The following is a 12,072-nucleotide window of genomic DNA, read 5'->3' as shown; positions in this document are numbered from 1 at the left end:
ATGAAGCTCATTATGGAGCCGTAGCCATGAGTTGAGGGAACATGACGATGTAGGTGATGCTTGAGCCCAGGATCCAGAACACCATTATGCTGTTGTGAAGGAAGGTGAGGGACGTGCCAGCCACACCTACCAACACCACCGTGATCCAGATCACCCACTGCAGCTCCTTGTCTGATGCCTGGAGGGATGGGAGCCACAGGAAGTTGGAGACACAGTAAGCTACCATTTTGATTTAGACAGTAGCAAAGAAGAGTAATCAGCAAGTTAAATTGTGACATTCAACAATTTGCTAGTGTTGCCCCCTAGTGGTCATAAAAATGCATTCACTGGTTTACTTGAGGAACTTCGGGATGGAGCAAAAACTGATCGAGCCACATCCACCCTCCACACTTGTGTGTTAAACAAAGATTAGGATACTTGGCAAGGCATGACAAGAAGTGTGAAAACTGTCCTTGAGAGACATGAGAACTTCAAGACTTCACCAGGCGTGTCAGGAACTCACCAAACTAAAGAATATGAGAGTTCGCTGAATGATGTCAGTGTAGGCTACAGAGTGGGGGCCTCCCAGCAGTGTGTAGACGATGGCTACTGCAGCAGAGATCCAAATACACGCAGAATAGGACAGATCCAGGATCACACTCATTGTTGCACCTATAAATATAGCAATGTGATCATTTTACTGAAAACCATATATGTTGAAGACATTGTAATAATTCAACAATGCAGGGAGTAGATGTAAATTTTTTTTGTCAAAAAGTGTGTTTCAGAGAAATTGGATACACCGTCACTTACCTGAACCAGTAAGAGTTCCAGTCTCATGAACAGTCCATACGTAATATGGAATGTGTCCATCATTGTTATATACTGTACCTCCCGTCTCTGACATGATGTGAACGTACTGCTTCTGTCGTGGACATTTTATTGCTGGATCTATGTTGTTGTGGCAAAATAAAATTTTAAAAATGATGAAGATGTGGAGCAGAAATTCTTAAATGTTTTCTGATCTGATTTGAAATGCAGATATCCCTCATGGTGTTATCAACCAAATCATAGCTTTTTGAAATATCTAAATGTAATTTAATTCAATTTAGTTTTAAATGATTAGAGATGAAAAACCGTTGTGGTGGTAGTTTGTAAAACAGTAACCAGTAAACACAGTTTGGTTGGAGTGTCAAGGGAGGGGTTGAAGCAAGGGAAAGTACCAAAGTAACGGATTCATGACACAAATTAATGGCATTGTGGTTTTCTAAAAAGAGAGAGGGACAAGACCAGGCCTTGTGTCCCCTAGATTATGAGATTTTTTTGGGGGGGGGGGGGGGGGGGATAAATATCTGTTTGGAAGTTAATTAGACAAAAACTACTGTACCTATAATGGAGGGTGATGGTACCGGATGCAGTGGAGCTCTCTCTGATATATCTTCAATTCCATTGCTGATGTTAGAAAGCGTTTAAAACTGTACTATGTTTTACTGAAGTTTCAGCAGTTCATTGTCTTTTCCCACAGCTGTGAGGAGACATGGAGACAGCAAGGCCATTGTGTCTGTGTGCACTCTTGGACGAGTCATAACACCAGCAGCTGTCATGGTCATCAAGAATCAAAGCTCCCCCACAAATGAGCAAAGTACGAATTTCATATGAACCGGGGACAGCATGGCTCAGAGGTAGAGTGGGTGTCTAGAAACCGAAGGGTCGCTGGTTCGATCCTCGCTTCCCACGGTGACCACGTTGAAGTATCCTTGAGCAAGACACTGAACCCTAAATGCTCCCGATGACCCTGTGACACACTGGGTTTAAGATTAACCTGAAGTTAAAACTGAGTGATTTGAGAGTTGCTCTGCTGCTGTCAGGAAAATCCCTTAGACAACTGCAGGTGGCAGCATGGGAAAGGAAAAATCAAGAGGTAAATTATCACATTTATTATAGAAATACAGTGTAATTATGCATTTCCACCCACCTGGGACACCTTCATAGTAAATACTCGTTGTTACAGGACAGACTAAGCTACACTCCTGCATACTTGGTCAATAATCGATAATAAAGCCTTAATAAAGGATTCTGATTATTATAATGCTTGCATGCTAAGTGATGTACAATTAACACACTTCCAAGTTTTACACGTTTGAATGTTTCACACTACTGACTGAGTGGGACATGTGAGGTGAAATTACCCGGGATAGAGACCGACATTTTTTCATAGTGGGAGGCCAGATGGAGCAACTAAAATTCTTGAGGTAACACTTTGCAACTAAAATCCAAAGCTGAATTTGAGGAATACTGTCATGCTGTTTTAGTAGATCTGAGAGTTGGAAATGAGTCACGTGGCCTTTATATATTAACCTTTATTTTACAATCATCGTTACCACCTCATATTCATGGACTTATGAAGGAACAATTTAAATTTCAAATTCTGCTAAGAAACCCTTTGGTCACTGATCCTCAGCCTGGCTCGTTGTCAACAGCATAGTGCGAATCTGAAGCAGTCCACAAGTATTTGTCAACCCCTGACTTGATAACCATTTAAAATAATTAACAACAAAAAAAAGATTCCTTTTCTTTTCAATGAAGTTTCATTATTGATACATTACTGTTTTTTTAACATCACATAAGGGCTTCCATCCAGCTTGCAGCCACGCAGTTGTTTTTGTAAGACGATGTAAAGAGAAAATGTCTTTTTGTAATATAATTCTACAATCGAAAATGTTGATTAGGCGATCTACTGCATTGAACGTGTTTTGTTCACTTCAACCGTCGCTAACGCGTGTGCGCAAGCGCAGTCGCACTTCCCATACAACTGCAATAAGCAAACATGGCGGCGGCCGTCGACAGTGTTGTGAAAGTGTAAGTTTATCTTTATTTATTGTGGGAACGGAACGAGTAGTCACCCCAAGGTGAATGTGTGCTATATCACGTTGTTGTAAAGTACAGAAAACTGTAAAGATCATATCTACAAACCGAACACAATATTTGTCTCCAGAGAAAACGTTATCTACTGAGCTAATGTTAGCTTGCTAGCCGTGGGCAAATAGAAATGAGGCGAACCCATTGTGGAGCTGTTATTTAGCCCCTACACCGGTAACTTAGGATAACTGTTAGGACTATTTTAAGGTGGTCTAACACCAAACTCGGCAGAAGCCCGCCTGCGTTTAAAAGTGTGTTAATGTCCAGTTGCTTGTCCGCTTGGCGGGCGCTTTGTTTTGACGAGACAGAGGCTCGCTAACAATCAACCTTTTGTTCCCTCCATCGCTACTGATTTCGGCAGGTATCATGCAGAGTCAGGCTATTTTACGTGTGACCTAATGTATGTCTGACACGTTCCCGTGAAGCAACAGTCTTGACGCAGTCTTGCACTAAGTGGTACAAGCTGCACGAGCGTGATGTAGAAAATAAGTAACCGTGATGTACTATTCATGTCGCTTCATCAAGGATGAGCTATGCGCTTACAAACCGTATACAGTTATGTATACATTAGTTAATGAGGATTTTAGAGAGTTATTAATATACTTGTATGCTTTTGCTGATAATTCACCAGAAATTACGTGTAGAAATGCAAATTCTTAAAATTTTTTAGGAGGTACTTTTACGTGAATATTAAAAAAAAAATCTCTTAAGTGTTATTACTGTAGCAAATATCCAGCCATTATTATTAACAGTCTATTCTGATCTGTTCTATCTGACCTTCTGGCCAGGCTGGGCGAGCAGTATTACCGTGATGCTATGGAGCAGTGTCACAGCTACAATGCCCGCTTGTGTGCTGAGCGCAGCATCCTCATGCCCTTCCTGGACTCTCAGACTGGTGTGGCCCAGTCCAACTGTTACATCTGGATGGAGAAGAGACACCGGAGTGCAGGTGAATGAATGGTCACTGACTGGTGATCTGTTATTGTACCATATGTTAATGTTCAGCTTATTTACATAATTTGACACATGGACTTTTGTCCCATTTAATGAGAATGGTTGTAATGTTAATGGTTATAAACTTGATTTGCATAGCACCTTTCAAGAACAGAGTGTCAGACGCAGGCGAGGTCTTACCTACGGAAACCCACAAAGACACTAAGCCCACTTCCTCCAGATGTACTCACTCACTCACCCATAGTGAGTTGAGAGCAATATTGCTCCCCCGGACCATCTTCCTGCTGGCTGTTCTTACCGGAAGCGCATCACCTTGTGTCAAACACAAACTCACCGCCCAAACAGAGCAACAACAGTGAGGCTAGTGGGAAGGCTTCCTGGTTGCTATTAACCCAGGGGTGGGATCAGATGTTTGTTTGAAATTTCAGATTCTTTTTGATCTCATCAACCTTTGACATAGAAAAGCAAGAAGTTGCACTTCCCAGTCATTCTTCTGTTGAGATCCTTCTCATGAGGCCAATTGGAAATTTACTCAACTCTTGAGACAGAAATGAAAGGATCAGAGGATGTCATTGGCCTGCTTGATCCAAGTGTAACTCCAAACCTGTAAAAGGAGCTACAGAAGTTCTTGTTTTACTTGCTTATATTCTTTTGAGTGATGTAATGGAAGTATTTTTAACATAGTGCTGCACATATAATGGATACAGGTAGTGGAGGATTAAGCCTAATAATCTAAGTATGCTGCTGTAACTTAAGTCATAAAAGCCATAATAAATCTCACTCAACTTTTGCCTCATTCATTTTTCAGGTGTAGCTCCAGGGCAGCTTTATACCTACCCAGCTCGTCGTTGGAGGAAGAAACGGCGTGCCCACCCCCCTGAGGACCCTCGCCTGGCCTTCCCCCCACTCAAAGCAGGTATTATCTCTGTCATCAATAAATGTCTTCACATGTTAACATGTTTGCGCTGCTGTCGTTGTGTATATGTATTACTGTTTGGCTTGATGTGTGTTTGTGTAGCAGATTTGGAGCTGGGTCTGAAGCGGGATGCTTTGGGAGCCGTGGATGGCAGCAGTCTGGAGGCTCTGCTGAAGGGGGAGCCCCTTGACCGTAGGAGTGGTGTGTCAGACATCCGGGGCCCTGAGGATGACCAGGCCACAGTTGAGCCTCCTGCCACCTCCACCACTACCCACACATCCTCTGGGCGCGTCCGCAAGGTCAGTCTCACAGGCAAATGTAGCAGATCACACACAGTAGAATTTAACTCATCCCAGATTTGCCTGATACGCTAATGTGATTATGCTAATTGTGGAGCTGTTGCTTTCCTAATGTAGTTTGTTATTTTTTTTCACTCCCTCATTCCTCAAATTCTCCATTTACTCAGCTCTTTCTCATGCCACAGCCAGTCACACAATCCACTGTAAAGATCTTATGTATATCAAAACAAGGCTCAAAATTTAGCATTAGAATAAAGCCATCTAGCGTGTAATGATACACTGAGCAGCATTCAGGAGGATTCGTTTCTGCTTTAGAAAGAAATCGCTATAAACAGGAAATAAAGTGAAGTCTCTCTCTTCACCAGTACTTCCTTTGGTCAAGACTTCAGTCTACAGCGAGTTGAAATCTTCTCCTCAAAACATAGTTATGAAATATTTTTAATGTTAAAGTGTTTGACCAATTTACATCAAGCATAAGAAAGTTCATAAAGTCACCACACCGAGGGCTAAACCCACCTGTCTCAATGCAGAGGGTCCTGGACCACGACGACTACCTGGATGACCTCGACGACGAAGACTTTGAGGATGAGACCCCTAAGAGACGAGGCAAAAGCAAGTCCAAGGTGAGTGTCAAGTCTTAACCTGCGGTCAGGACTCAGGAGGGACAAAAGTGCCGCAATGTATGCGATGTGTGTTCGTGGTCCATTGAAGTGTGCTTTTACATCTGTGTAGAAAAGGCACAGGTGTTTAATTTTCAACTGAGAGTAAAAGGGCAAGCCTCAATCCTGGATGCTCCAATCACGGCTCTCTGGGTTCCTCAGGGTCGCAGTGACAAGAATGGCAAGAAGAAAACAGAGGCTGCGGCTGCTGCGCTGGAGGAGAGGGACAAACCCTACGCCTGTGACAGTGAGTTGGGACTTTCTTTGTGTTGCATCTGCTTGCGTGTATCGTGCATGTTGGCAACAGATGCTTGTGCTTTTTTTTTGCGCTCCTGAAAGACAACGGTGATAAGCCTTCTGGCATGCATGATGTGATCTGAAAGACCCCATCTGGGAATTAAATGTGACAGCACAGAGACCGGAAAAGGTTCCCTCCTGGATGCTTTTTCTTTTTTTCTTTTTTTTTCCCTCTCGCTCTCTTTGTTTTTTTTTTGTTTTTTGTTTTTTGTTTTTTTTTTTGCCCTGAGATGCCACTTCGTGTGTGCTCTGTAACATCCTTCTGGCCATCTCTCACTTTGCAAATGCTCGCCTCTGCTGTATGAGTTTGCTTCTAGTGTGTCAACCAAAACGTAACGATGTGAACATCATTTTAGAAAATAAGGTAATGAACGCCACTGTTTTTCTGGTTCCAACTTTGGCCTTTTTGGACGGTTGTTAGAATTCGCCACCTGCACTGTAACACTTTTGTATGACCGTGTGTGTGTGTGTCAGTCTGTGGGAAGCGCTACAAGAACCGTCCTGGCCTGAGCTACCACTATACACACTCTCACCTGGCCGAGGAGGAGGGCGAGGACCGCGAGGAGATCGAGGCACCACCCACTCCTCGCCAGCCTGAGGAACAGAAGAGTGAGTCACTCTAGTACTGAGAGAGAGACACGGAGAGAGGGGCGGGAGGTTTGTTTGCATGCCATGTAGCATGTGTGTGTTTGGGTAGTCTCTCTCTCTCTCACATTCTTTTTTTTTAATTTTTCCTTCTGGTCTTCATTTTTTGAATTATTCTTATGATTTTGAATCCAACATTTTGGACTAGACTCAGTGTTCCTGACTGAAACATGCTTGCACAGTTGGGATCCCTGGCATATTTTTCAGTGTGTCATCCTTTTTTTTTTTTTTCTTCTTTTTTTACCCCAACATAATCCATCGATTTGTACTTGTTCTCTTTTTATGCACGTGAAATTGTTTTATCAAATACATCCAGCAAGTGTGTCTTGTCAGTTGTCACACATTCATGATTCAGTTCACATCATCAGCTAGTTACAGGGACTGAGGAGTGTCGCCGGCTGACAAACCAGATTGATTTTTTTATCAGTGTCAGTTTGATATTTTCATCTAGTCCTCCATGATAAAATGATACTGAAGGTGTCTTCACTTATTCTCCTGCTCAGCAACTAAGAAGGGACCTAACGGTCTGGCGCTGCCCAATGATTACTGCGACTTCTGTCTGGGAGACTCCACCTTAAACCAGAAGACTGGCCAATCAGAAGAGCTGGTATCCTGCTCAGACTGTGGACGCTCAGGTAATGGGCGTGTCATAGTGCTCTTCACGTCCGTGTGGAAAAAAAACCCAAATCAGAATCTAAGAATCTGGCATGTTTATTGTGACCTTCCCACCCATGCGCTCTCCTATCCTCCTACAGGCCATCCAACATGCCTGCAGTTCACACCAGTGATGATGGCGGCGGTGAAGACCTACCGCTGGCAGTGCATCGAGTGCAAGTGCTGCAATGTTTGTGGCACCTCGGAGAATGATGTGAGCAGTTTTATGACATTTCTATCTCCTTGGTAGTCGGGTTCACATTGGTGTATTTTCAAGCATTCTATCAGAAGATATTTGCACATTCAGCTGTGTCAGGTTCAGGTGGGTAAGAGAGAGTCACTTCAGTCTTTAGACACGGGTATTTCACACACTGCTCTTGCTGAGCATGTCAATTTCTCGGTAGAGCTGATGTTTCTGAGAAGTTATTTCAGAGAAGAGTGCAGTATTCTTGACTAACATCCAACATTTCTCCACCAAAAAAACAAAACAAAACAAAACACTTCCCTACTTCTGTTTAGAAGGAAGAGGCCTTGACTTTAGTGTGTCTGCTCTCATCAGTAGACTTCTCCCTCTGTTTCTGTAGGACCAGCTGCTGTTCTGTGATGACTGTGACCGAGGCTACCACATGTACTGTCTAACTCCCCCCATGACCGAGCCTCCTGAGGGTAAGCTGCCACTCACACACTCTTATTGGCAGATGCATGGCGTCACCGTTCCAGCCGCCCTGTATTTGTCTTTGAATGTGAAGCGGCGGTCATAGGAACATGAGAGTCCGCATCAGAAGTGATTTAGTAGCAGCTGACAGAACATTAGCGATGTTTTATTTCTCAGTGGAGGATGTGCAGTGCTCTTCTAACATCTGTCACAGTGAGCTACAAGCTTTAGCTGCTGATATTTGCATGCAATCTTTACGAGCTAATAATACAGACTCCTGAAGGTCTTGTTTCAAAGCTGTGACGTTGATTTGTTTCCAGGAAGATGTCAACTTTTGAGGAAATGTGCTTGTTTCCTATCCTCCTCAGAGCCAGACAAAACAACAGATAACCATCTCTTCTCTATGTGTGCATTAGGGAGCTGAGACCACAGAGACCAGCTGACAGCTAGTTAGCTTAGCATATTAGAATAATCAATTGTCTTGGATGGCAAGTGTTAGCATATCATCATCTTGCTCAGTCTGTTTCCAAAACTGTTCTTCCTCTCTGTATTCTGGTTCAGATTGATAGATAAGGTACTGGAGGGATGCTAATACTTCCCATCCTACTTTTCATTGCGCTAAGCTAGCTAGCGGTCAGCTGGTCTCTGTATCTCACACAAGCTCTGGGGATTGTGACAGATTTTCCTCAAAAACAAAAGTTTTTTCCTTTAAATTTATATGATTGCACAAAATGGAGGAGTAACTTGGGCTTTTTGATCCCACCACTTTTCATCATCATTCTAGAAATGAAGGGTCAACAAAAGTACAACAACATTGGTTTCTGTGGAATTATATGACATGGTATGTTGATCTTGTTTTTGTGCAGGGAGCTGGAGCTGCCACCTGTGTCTGGCTCTGCTGAAGGAAAAAGCCTCCATATACCAGCAGAACCAGGGCTCCGCCCCTGAGTGACATCACACCAGCCACTCCCACCCCCTCTGTCACAGGACCCCTCCCCCGGGCAAAATGTCAGACCTCCTCTCTCAGGACAGTTTTAGGCTCTGTCCAGATGTAGCTGAGCCGGCTCGCAGATCAGCTTCAGAAGTCCGTTTATCTATAACGGGGGGGACTCGTAAACCAAAACAGACCTCAGATCAGTCAAAGCGGGGATCAGACCGTCACTACCAACCTGCCTGCACAGCCTCCGAGGCTTTTGCTGTCAAACACGTAAATATTGTGCGTATATGCAGTATAGACACGTTAGATACAGAGACTGAGAGCATGCAGTAACCATAGTAACTGCTGTCTCAATGGGAGCTCCCAGGATTAGCGTCGCAGCTAATTTTCTGCACCCTCTCACATTTAAGACAGTAGGGTTTTTTCTGCCAAATTATCTATTTTTCCTCCCTTAATGTGGAGGAAAGGAAACACCACCACGTAATGTATATGGGTTTTACAGTGAATCCTATCGATGGGGAATATTATTATAATTATTATTATTATTATCGTTGTTATTATTGTTCTAGTGGACTTTGGTAGTGGCATTTGTCTTTGTACTTTCTGTCTTGGAGCGTTAATATTTCGGGGAGCTTTTCCTGAGTCAGTGCCAAGGTCTATCATCATACGAAATAACACTTAACTCATCTTAGAATCCCTTCAAAAACAAATCTGTGTCAACCGTCTGTTGATCGCCAAAGACGGTTGACACAGATTTGTTTTTTTCTTCTGCCAAAACAAACAACTGTGGCTTTGACTTGTTGAGGTGATGGCACAAAACTTTTGGCCTCGCGTTCTTTACTGTTGCAACAACTTCAAATAGCTGATTCCTCTGTTACTGGATAGCTGAGTTACTTTAAGGAGACACTATTAAACTGAGCATATTCTTGAGCTTGGCCTCACAACTAAACCTTTGAGCGTAAATTCATATTTAAGAGTCTCTCCATCCCGTGGAACTAACATCGTCTTAATTTTTATTTGTCAAGTCAGATAAAGCTGCTCTTCTCTCTTTTCAATAAAAAAGGCGCATCGTTTTTTCTGAAAGATGGTTTTGTGCTCAGCTGCTGTCGAAGCGATGACACAGAATCAACCGTAGCTGCTTTTATCTTTTGTTCTCACAGCAGATTTGCATGTAGATTGCACCTGTAATAATGCAAACACGTCTGTTTTTTTGTTGTTGTATTTGTATCTTTTTTTCTTTTTACTTTTTTTATAATTACCTGATATTCCATTGGTACTGGGAGTTTTTTCTAGTAGAATTTTGTAAAGTCTGAGGTATAGCAAACACTTTCAAGTATATAGCTCCTAATGCATTCTATGTACTGTACTGACTTTTTTCTATTTTTGTTTTTATGACTGTGACATGTTTGAGTTGATTTGATTATTCTGATATGTCAGACCTCCATTATGAGTATTTGTAAAATGATGTACTTTGTTGTACTATTTTTATTTTTTCATTTCTTTGGTAATGAAACCGACTAGCCTGACTGAAATAAAAATCACTGAATTTCAATGATGGGTTCAGCGTTATTTGTCATTATGAACAAAAGTTGAGAAAGAACTATGGAAATTATCTTAATGAATATCGAAAAATAAAAGTGTATTTGACTCAGTAGATAACCTGGATGGGTTTACATTGATATATATGCATGTTTCCAACGCACTTTAAACTGTGAATGAGGATTTTCCTGAAGAAAAGCTCCCTGAAAACTGATGTGTGTGTGTGTGTATATATATATACATATATATACACACACATATATATATATATATATATATATATATATATATATATATATATATATATATATATATACATACATATATATATATATATATATATATATATATATATATATATATATATATATATATATATACATACATACATACATATACACACACACATATATAATGTGTGTGTGTGGGAGGGCACATATATGTGTGTTTGTGAGTATATATGTATGTGTGTATCCATATATGTATGCCGATATACATACATACATATATATGTGTGTGTATGTACATATGTTTATGTATGTGCACACATATGTGTGTGTGTATATATATATATATATATATATATATATATATATATATATATATATATATATAAATGTTTGTATCCATATACAGTATATTTGTATATATACATACATATATATATATATACATATTTATATATACACATGTGTATATATGTCTGTGTGTATACATGTATGTATCTATATACACACATACATGGACACATATTCACACATGCGTATAAACACATACATTTATACATATGTGTGTATATATATTTATGTATGTATGTATCCATATATGTGTATATACATACATACATAATACATACATATATGTATGTATGTACACACATATATATAGATACACAAATACATATATACACATAGACATATATGTATATAGATGTATATGTATACATCTATATACATATATGTATGTTGGTATCCATATATGTGTGTATATACAATGTATATTTGTGTGTACATACATACATATATACATGCACATATATGTATATATAGAAATGTTTGTGGAAGAAGGCATATTTATATGTACACGTATGTGTGTATACATATGTGGATATACATATGTTCATACATATATACACATATATGTGCGTACATACATATGTATGGATACACACATACACATATATACACGTGTATATATACATACATTTATACATACATATATGCATGTATGTACAAATATATATACATATATGTACTTAGACACATATACATACATACACACATATATGTATGTGTGTTTGTGTGTATCCATATATGTGTGCCAATACATACATATATATGTGTGTACATACATATATACTGATATTTGTATGTTTGTACACACACATAAACATACATATATATATATATATATATACACATACATATACATATATATATATCTTAATGTGTGTATCCATATATATGTATGTACGCACACACATACACACATATATATGTTTGTATGTATAAACACACACATACAGTATAAGGATACACACATGTATATATATATATATATATATAAAAACATGTTTATATATATATATATATATATTCACAAACATGTGGATACACACA

At 40.1% G+C, this 12,072-nt stretch overlaps 1 protein-coding gene across 3 annotated transcripts; it reads left to right on the top strand.

Moving 5' to 3' along the window:
* The first annotated feature begins 2,739 nt into the window (after positions 1-2,739).
* LOC147251224 (zinc finger protein ubi-d4-like) lies at positions 2,740-10,466 on the top strand. Of its 3 annotated transcripts, none has more exons than XM_086221731.1 (11): positions 2,740-2,838; positions 3,687-3,847; positions 4,661-4,768; positions 4,874-5,067; positions 5,598-5,690; positions 5,889-5,973; positions 6,498-6,632; positions 7,172-7,303; positions 7,424-7,536; positions 7,907-7,988; positions 8,844-10,466. In XM_086221731.1, the coding sequence occupies exons 1-11, from the start codon at positions 2,807-2,809 to the stop codon at positions 8,927-8,929; spliced, it is 1,221 nt and encodes a 406-aa protein (XP_086077857.1). In that variant the 5' UTR covers positions 2,740-2,806; the 3' UTR covers positions 8,930-10,466. The 3 variants fall into 3 exon arrangements, with proteins under 3 accessions (XP_086077857.1, XP_086077856.1, XP_086077858.1); XM_086221730.1 differs by having other exon boundaries at positions 4,871-5,067; XM_086221732.1 differs by lacking the exon at positions 6,498-6,632 and having other exon boundaries at positions 4,871-5,067.
* Positions 10,467-12,072: the final 1,606 nt, after the last annotated feature.

Source organism: Aulostomus chinensis, chromosome 13 (genome assembly GCF_037954235.1).
Source record: "Aulostomus chinensis isolate RoL2024-O1b breed Wild chromosome 13, RoL_Achi_v1.0, whole genome shotgun sequence".
Taxonomy (NCBI): Eukaryota; Metazoa; Chordata; class Actinopteri; order Syngnathiformes; family Aulostomidae; genus Aulostomus; species Aulostomus chinensis.
This window is presented reverse-complemented; position numbering and strand designations above follow the sequence as displayed.